At 31.4% G+C, this 9533-nt stretch overlaps 1 protein-coding gene across 6 annotated transcripts; it reads right to left on the bottom strand.

The window, feature by feature from the left end:
* Positions 1–202: 202 nt before the first annotated feature.
* Positions 203–9012, bottom strand: LOC111406106 (protein yippee-like At4g27745). 6 transcript variants are annotated; one of them, XR_002704934.1, is made up of 6 exons: positions 8413–8493; positions 8279–8308; positions 8066–8180; positions 6938–7186; positions 6500–6676; positions 203–661 (listed from the first exon to the last, which is right to left on the bottom strand). XR_002704934.1 is itself a non-coding variant. In XM_023035311.1 (5 exons), exons 3-4 carry the CDS (start codon positions 8156–8158, stop codon positions 6959–6961), a joined length of 321 nt encoding a protein of 106 aa, XP_022891079.1. In that variant the 5' UTR covers positions 8159–8180; positions 8279–8308; positions 8413–8493; the 3' UTR covers positions 4806–6676; positions 6938–6958. The 6 variants fall into 6 exon arrangements, 4 of the variants coding, with proteins under 4 accessions (XP_022891079.1, XP_022891080.1, XP_022891081.1 ...); XR_002704933.1 differs by having other exon boundaries at positions 203–648; XM_023035311.1 differs by lacking the exon at positions 203–661 and having other exon boundaries at positions 4806–6676.
* Positions 9013–9533: the final 521 nt, after the last annotated feature.

Genomic DNA, 9533 nt, shown 5'->3' with positions numbered 1-9533 from the left:
GCATCTCTACGCAATCATTGTTCACAAATCATCTAATTAGTGATCAAGTAATTAAATGCATTAAGAACAACATTAAAATCAACACATAAAATACAAAAACACTAGAATCTCAATTGCATGAAATAATGGATTCCAAAAGATTACATTGTTCGCCCTAAAATCAAATTTAACTACTCATAATAATGGAACAAAAATAGGAAATTGTCTTAGAATACATCACCGGATTTGTAATAAAGATGTAGAAGAAAAAGTAGAATTCTTGCACCAAGATCTCATTTCCCTTCCAATGAATGTTTCTAATCTTCAATTGCTTAGTGTTAATTTTCTTGAATTTCTCTTTTCAATCTCCCTTCTTGTTGTCTTCTCTCCAATATGTCAAGAACACGTGGTTTGATTCCACAGATTTTTAGTGTGCGGCTCCCCTTTTATGTAGAAGTAGGGTTTTTATGGATTTAAAAAGGGTCCAAAAAAACGCGCCCTAAATCGTCAATCGCAGCGCTTAGGCACTACAAGACAGCGCCAAGGCGTTGGTCCAAATTTCATCTTTTTTCCATTTCGTAGCGCCTAAGCGCCGTCTTTCTGCCCCAATTCCGTGTTTTTGGCCTCTTCGTCCACTTTAATACTTCTTTTCACATTGCTTCTCCTTATCTTCAAAACAACACTAACAAACACATCAAAAATGTTCTATACTCATAAAATCTAGCATTTAATCAAGCTAAAATTGTGCGAAAATTATGAGTGAAACAAACTCATCAATATAACTCTATAATAACTCAAAGACATGTTGCCCCTGTTTGATCGTTATTCTTTAGAAAAAATACAATCTTAAATAGTGTTTTGATATCATTTCAACCACACATTTTTCAATAAAATAATATTATATACAAATTCAAATAATTTTTTTATTTTTTAACCACACATTTTCTGTCAACACACTATTCAAAAATTCATTCTTATAAAAAGAATGAGGTTCAAACAAAGGCTTAAATAGTTTTAAATATATTTTTCTTTATCTTCTTTCGTATGATATGCAGATGCGGGTCATCTCTCTGATTTACATAAAGCAAAAACGCAAACATGATATATATTTACACGTGGTAGAACAACTATATCATAGAGATCATGAAGTAAATATTGACAACAACATCTTCAAATTATTCTAGAATTATTGCAATTCATGAAACTAATCGATAATGTGTATTGTTGATGAATATGACATATCATATCTAAGAATCTTATGGATTAATTTCAATAAAAGATAAAATAATAATACTAATAATAATAATAATAATAATAATAATAATAATAATAATAATAATAATAATAATAAAGTTATATGAAGATAATCCAGCTTATATTACATAACACAAAGAGGCTATATAAAAAGAAAATATTAATAATAATAATAAATCATATTTCTCTAAAATTCATCTGTGTATAAGTTTCAAAAGATTCGTGACATCAATAATCGATAAATTTGCTCAAATGATAACTTGGCTGTTTTATTCACAAAAGTATTACCAACGTCTACATCCAAGAAATTGCTACACGAGTTAGGAATGTGTCGACCCAGTGATTTATTGTGATCAACATAAAAAATAGTAACTGTACTCTTTTTTATTTGCTTATATTTTATCCCATCGAATTTTCTTGATAATTTTTTAATAAAGCAGCATTTATTTTTAATAATCCAAAAATAAATGTGCACTTTTCCCTTTATTTCTAAATTTATCCATTGATTTTTTATTAAATAAGGTTTTAATGATGCATATATTTGCAATATGTTATTCAAAGGGAATGTTGTAAATTATATGTTTATTGGTGAATGACCATTATATTCCTGAAACCATAATTATTATGAATATTATATCTCTTGTATCCCTAATTTTTCTCTTAAATATGGGATTTTAATCCTCAATAAAATACATACAATCTATTAACTTCTCTATATTATCTTCTCTTTTTCTCTCTATTTTATAATATTTCTAAAATTTTACCAAATAAAAAATTATTTATAGTTTAACAAATAATTTTTAATGTAATATGATTATGTACTTCAATAATTATGCACGATAATTTAATTATAAAAATTATATGATGTAAAATAAATATTAAGTGTGAAAATATGTGAATTTTAATCAAGTGTTAATTACATAAAACCATAGTTTAAGTGTTCAAAATTCCCAAATCAGGGTGGAAGTTTTATATTTCATAAATAAGATTTTTTTATTAATTATTTAAATAAACTAATTATATATATAAAAAAACCCTACACCCACTACCAGTCGTCACTACCCATCTTTCCTCTTTCCCTTGCTCGTCTCTCTCTCCATTCCTCACTTTCGCTGTAGTCACCCCGGTTGCAGGATCTAAAAGATCATTTAGATGCAGCTCATCCTCTAGGTCTTCGCGGAGAGGAAATTGATACCTGTGGAGGCCAGCAAGGGTTTGAAGAAAGGGGATTCAGATTTGGTGGAGGTTGTGCTGGTGAAGTGAAAAGTGAATCGGTGCTTTGGTTGCCGGAGGAAGGTCAGTTGGTAGAGAGAGGATTCAAATTCGGCGAAGATTGTACTGGTGAAGCGAGAGGTGAATCGATGTTCTGGTTGAAATAGATCTACTGGTTCAGCTGAGGTTGGTGGCATTGATGTTGATGGTGGTGGCGTTTGGGGTTGGTGGTGATGCTGGTGGCGTTTGGGATTAGTGGTGATGGTAGTTACTGCAATTGCAAAGCGACGACAGTTTTGTATTGTTTTGCAGTGGTTTGTGCTGGTGGTCGCGGTGGTGAATTGCGATGGTAGTGGTGGTTGTGGCGATTTTATTGATTTTGTGACAAATAATTGGACTCGTGACCTGGAAATTGTGATTATGACTCCCAATTGTAACTCATAATTTGGGAGTAACAGTTGATCGTGACAGTGGTTGTAGTGGTCATGGCAATTTAGTTGATTTGTGACTCACGATTGGATATGTGACCTGAAAATTGTGATCGTGACTCACAATTGGACACAAGACCTGGAAATTGTGATTATGAATCGTAAGTGTTGGTGGTGGTCATAAATTATTCGGTTGATTGTGTACATTAAATTGGTTAATCTGTGACCAATAAATAATATGTGACCAATGAAAAAGATGAATTGTGATCGAAAAATAATGTGTAACCTAAAAAATTGTTAATTTGTGACTGTATAATAAGCTGTGACTTGTAATATTTGTAATTTGTAACCAATAAATAAATTGTGACTTATAAATTTTTCGATTTGTGAATGATGAACAAACCGTGACATATAAAATTTTTGAATTGTGAACAAAAAATAATAAGTGGCGAATTAAATCGTTCATTTGTAACTAAGTTATATAAATCTGTGACTTAAATATATTTAATTACTAAATTAATTAATTAATTAATTAAATTATAAATGATTTTTTAATAAAAATCTGATTTTTAAAATTTGAAACTTGTTTTCTTGTTTTTGAAATGTAACATGATCAATCTCTCACTTATGAAATTTTCCCTTTAATCATATATATATGTAGTACACACAGGAGGAGCCACATTCAACAACACATTATTATGAGGAAACCATACTATATACCCTAAATATAATGACCTCTCTCTACATTCATCTCTCTTCTCTCTAAAATTCCTCTCTATATTCATGATATTCTTTATGCAATAATCATAAAAACTTACGTTGGGCATTTTATGACAACAATATTGCACTGTTCTTGCAAGATTTTAAAGTAAAACTATGAAGAATATTTATGGCAATAGTTGTACTCAAAAGTGACATGATATATTATTTTTTGATGAAAATATGACACGATACTATTTAAAATTGTTATGTATTAACTCTTTTAAAAAAGTGACATACACTTTAAACTCCCAAAATTTGTTGAGTAACTTAGCTTATGTGAAAAATATAAGGATAATTTTATCACTTTTATATTCTTTATGTTGTTCTCTTTTGCCTCCATAACAAATAAAAACATTAATTTTATTTATAGCTGTAAAAAAAATACAAATGAAATAGTGTAAGACTTTCTTAAAAGTAAAAAGTGATAAAGTATGTCACTTTCAAATTTCAACATATTATTTCATATGTAAAAATAAATAAAGTGTTACATCGCGTCAATTTTTATTGTCGAGTAGAGTTTGTATTCATATTCATTTTTAAATTTTTACAAGCAGCACACGTATATGCATTTCTTTAGTTGATCCATATAGAATTCAAATGAGATAGTTTATAACTTTCTTGAAAAAAAAAAAAAAATCGACAGAACGCATCACTTTGAAATTCTAGCACCTTAATTTATATGCAAAGATAAATAAAGTGTTACATCATGTCATCTCTTTAATTTAAAACAAAGTTTGAATTAATATTCGTATTTAAATTTGAACAAACACACTCGTAAGCATTTATTTAATTGATCCAAAAGAGAATTCAAATAAGATGATCTGCAGCTTTCTTAAAAAAAAATGATAGAGAATGCTACTTTCAAATTTTAGCACCTTAATTCATATACAAAATATAAATAGTGTTACATTATCTTGCTTTTTAAGTAATCTAAAGATATTACGATAAAGTTTGTTACCTTCTAAAAACAAAGTGATAGAGCATGTCACTTTTCAACTTCTCATATTCGCATTTACATTTTTATGAACACATTGCAATCATTTAAATTGATCCATAGTTGAATTTTCATATGCATTAACTCAATCCAATTAATACAAATTTGAATTTTCATATACACCAACTCAAAATCATTAATATAAACATGATATTTCATATATACTACCAAAAAAATAATTCAATCAATCAAATTCATAATTATAAAACATCATGATTTGAGTAGTTAAAAAAAGACATTAATTAGTCGTTATCGTGAGAAGTTAGCATATAATTGCTCTTCTTCGACTAAATAATCATTAAATATATCAATTATTACTGAATAATCAAATAAAATATGAACTAATTGAATCAAAGTTAAAAATTACAACATGTAGATTTGTGTTGATTATTTACAGATATGGAGAAGAAAATATATAAAGTCCTGAACAAAAGCTAGCTGATGTAATATTTGTTCTTGTAGCATACAAGATTTCTTCTTTTGATTTCAAATTTTGTAAATTTGGTGGTTTAGGTTCCAGTTTTACTAATTGTGATTCCGCTTCTTATTTACCGTGATTTGCTTATAATGTATTAATTACGTTATTAATGATAACAGTTAATATATTTAGATTTTAGCCCCATATATATATAAATATATATATATATAAACCATCCAATATTGCTTTTTAAAAAAATTAATACTTTGCCAATAACTTAACTATAATCCAACCCATTAGGTCCAAGTCTTCTAAGTTATTTTGATTGAAACCATGTCCAGTGACAACAATGCTACACGTTATCCCAACTTCTCAACTTCCCAATTGTTCAATTGCACACCCCTCTAGTCTTCACTGACTCAACCAAAAAATTGACATTCCAATGACAACAATGCTACACTTTATAGCTCCGAGTAAAGCCCCCTCACATGGGGGAGGGGCCAGGGCATTAATTGGACGTGGGCCCCTCCTCTCACATGAGAGGAGTGTACACCGAGTTGTAAGAGTTTGGTGTACAAGGGGCTTTATTATTCCAGTGAAATTTAACCAATCCAACTTGGTATTTTGGTTTTGGATTGGGCCTAAAATCGATCAATGTGGTCATGCCCACCCTTACCACCGACTCCAACTGGCGACTGACAATCTGCCCGCACGGAAATAATTTTCTAGCTCTGTCCAAGTTAGAATATTGCCAAATAAATAGTGCTTTTTCATTATATCTCTTCTCAAAAATACTTTCATTGACAATAATTCTACCCAAAGTTGTGGTGCTAACAGGATCTTCATGGCTTATTTACGCTGCCCTGGAGTTATCTGTGACTTGCAAAGATGGGTTCACTTGAAATCATAAATCATTGAGTTGCTTGTCCTCACAATCTTTGTCAGAAATTGTCATAACAATATGACAATTTCTTGACAAAAAGAGAAGAAATCTGCCTCAAGGTAAGAAAATTCATTTCAGAACAATGATAGTGTCCAACTTTTATTAGCTTCAAAGCTTGTTTTGGGAAAGCTAAAACAATGTTTTTCCTATTCCATCAAAGTCAAATATCATTTTTAATGACACATTTATAACTACTACCCATTTATTATGTGGGACCTACTACTTTCCTCCAAAAGAATTACTAATAATTTTAGCCAAACAGAAACAGAACAACTTTTTTCTTCGATATGTCCATTGTATTCAAGTCCAATATACCAAGTATGCCATGAAAGTAAAACTTTGAGGGCGTTCGGCTAAGCTTAAAGCCCATTTTTTGCAGTGGCTTAACACACTATTGTTGCACTTTGATGGGAGTGAATTTACCATGCACACCATGAAATCCAACACTAGAAGATGCACCATATAACAACTTCATAGGGTGAAAATATAAATCAGCTGAAGGTACTTACCAACTGGAATGGCAGATTTTCTCATGCGGCCTGACTTCATCATTCCAGGTGCGTTAAGATAGAGTAACAATCTCGGCATCAAATTATCTTGACTTCCAATACATTCCTTATCAGTATAAATCAATTCCCCAAGATCGTCAAAATAGTAGGAAAGTGCCGGATCAGAAGATTGTTGTCCTGCAAGAAATCATGGGACAAAATGTGGAATGTGGCCTTGTAGACATGTGTTAAACCAACGAAGAAATTGTGTACTAAATATCAAACACACAAAAGATGATCCAATGATCAGATAGAAACAATTCCAAGTGTTTCTTTTCCTTTTTTATTTATTTAATCTGGATAGTTAAAAAGGTTTTTTCCGATCCAGGGAACCCCTCACAAAATGAACATTAAGGAGGAAAACTCATACTGGAAATGAATTCCCATCGGACAACTCACTTTATGTTACTGAGACAAAGACTACCAACTCCCCTTAACAATTTTTGACTTCTCGAGTATGAACTTCCCTTCCTTGTACTTCTGGGATGCCACGTAAGCACGTTCATATTTCCAGCCTAACATTTCACGGCAATCTCCACAGTATATGTCAGCAACTGTGTGAAGCCCAGTCGTGAGATGCCTATCTTCTTTGGCTCCAAGAACAATATTCATTGCATGAGAAAACAGAAAGGCTCGGCCATTTCTTCCCTGGAAAACAAAATAAAATGACAACAACATATAGATTTCAACCCTGTTTGCCTCCCATTCTTTCAAACCTTTTTTTTTTCAACATACTCATTTTCAACCACATTCACATAATAAAATATTCTACATGTAAACCTAAAACTTTTCCCTTTTTTCAATCATACATTCTCCAAAAAATCACCATTCAAAACAATGTTTTTCCAAAAAAAAAAGGCCATCAAATGTATCTCAAGTAGAAGCCTAAACAGGACACTCATTCAACCGGACTTATTATATTGTATAACAATGCTACGTTACTCATTGCATACAATATGCTCGAGATAATGAAGTACTCAGAACTCCTACAACTTCGGCTGCATACACACAATTTATATGGTTTGTTTTGGCTGGATGGATTATACAATACTGGACTTAAATAAGAAGAAGAAACTAAAATTTTATCTATTTTATTATTCTGTCCTATTTAATATCACATAGAAAGCATGACTATATTGTTCAATGTTCAACCGGAAATTTGTTATTTGTGACACAGCACGGCCTACAAACAGTGTCGAAGCCTTTGAGATCGTTGGATTGATCGTCACGACACCTCCTGTATCATAGCATAACCAAGCTTACTTAAATATTAGATTCAGACATCCCTCATAGAATTCAAATCAGTTCAAAGAATTTTCATACTAGAACTCCACTTAATCCTACAATGGCATATGAAAGTTGATAATTACGCCCAGTTTGGTGGAGATTAAAATCAGAATTTTAGTAGATTTTGATAAAATTAAAATTCATTGTTGATTTTGACTAAAATTCAGATTTTATTTTTATCATAAACTTGTATAAAACAATATGTGCTAGTTCACACATTTAATTAATCATGCATATCACCTGAAATGCTTTACAAATTATGTCGTCGTGAAGTGAAACCTGATTCCGACATTTACAGCAGCAGTATAAACGAGGTCCAACAAATTCATCCATCCACCAAACTCAGCCAATAAACCTCATTGATCACAAAACCCAGATTTAGAATAAACATCATAAAGGAACTTGTAAGAGATAAAGCAAAGTGAAATTGAGGGAAAGATCATGAATTCTTACCTTTAAGAAATTTAATGATGACCCAGAATTCTGCATCCAAATATATAAACATCAGATAGTGTATTATGCAAGAAGATGAAGAATTGGATTAAAAAATTAAAAAGAAAAGCAAGAATCAAAAACCATATACAAACCCTTCGCCTTCAAGAAAATTATCGATGATCTGAAATCGGCTCCAAAAGATGGGAGCAACAGTCAGTGTGTGTGTGTGTGTGTGTGTGATGACCCAGAATTCTGCATCCAAATATATAAACATCAGATAGTGTATTATGCAAGAAGATGAAGAATTGGATTAAAAAATTAAAAAGAAAAGCAAGAATCAAAAACCATATACAAACCCTTCGCCTTCAAGAAAATTATCGATGATCTGAAATCGGCTCCAAAAGATGGGAGCAACAGTCAGTGTGTGTGTGTGTGTGTGTGTGAATTCAACAATGGGGTTAAGGATTCAACTAAGAAATTAAGATTTTAAAGGAAAATCTCGAATGAGTATGAAAAAGACAGGATTGTTTCAAAGAAACAGGAAAACCAATTGTGGAATGATGTCGAGAATCAACAGTGGTAGACTAATTAGAGAAACCCGTGTATGATATAAATTGGCATTATTCTTTGCTTGGAGTCATTCGGAAATTGGATTATGGATAAAAGTCGATTGGCGGCATGTTTGGCCAAGCTTAAAAATGAAAGAGCAAAAATTCTCAAATACCTGGCATTTATTTTTGGCGAAATTTTATAAATTAAAAGTAATTTTAAGCTTAACCAAACAAGTATATTAATATTTTGGCACTTCACCTTGGACTTTATAGCCGCCATTTTTTAGTTTTTAAGAGAGGATTGGGGAAGATTTTCTATTTTGTGCCTGGTTTCGATCTGTATTGTTTTGTTAAAACGAGAAAGTTCATTTCACGCGCGTTCGAGAGCGTGCAGAATTTTTTTCCTCTCCCGAATTCTGCACGCTTTTTCCAATGTCTAGAGAGTCGGGTGTCAATTTTGCTTCAGTAACCAACAGTAGGTTAATTTCAAATTAATTACATAGGAGGTCACTGAACTTTTACCCTAATTGTAATTGGGTCTCTGAACTACAATTTAGAGCAATCAATCCATTAAAACTTTGACGTAAAAGCAACCAGGTCACCCTTTGAGTTCCGTTAATATGCCTATCAAAATTAGTTAACATTGATATTTGTCCAAACTAAAAAATATTCACGACACTATCCAAGTCAACTCGTTTATAGTTAGAAAATTATAGCAAAAG

Source organism: Olea europaea, chromosome 12, assembly GCF_002742605.1.
Source record: "Olea europaea var. sylvestris chromosome 12, O_europaea_v1, whole genome shotgun sequence".
Classification (NCBI taxonomy): Eukaryota; Viridiplantae; Streptophyta; class Magnoliopsida; order Lamiales; family Oleaceae; genus Olea; species Olea europaea.
The sequence above is the reverse complement of the archived record's forward strand: the minus strand, read 5'-3'. Positions and strand labels throughout refer to the sequence as shown.

Coding starts and splice junctions, on each gene's coding strand:
- LOC111406106 (XM_023035312.1), bottom strand. CDS start 8,158: ATGGATGAATTTGTTGGACCTCGTTTATACTGCTGCTGTAAATGTCGG. Junction 7,187..8,065: donor TAATTTGTAAAGCATTTCAG/GTGATATGCATG, acceptor TTTGTTTTCCAG/GGAAGAAATGGCCGAGCCTT.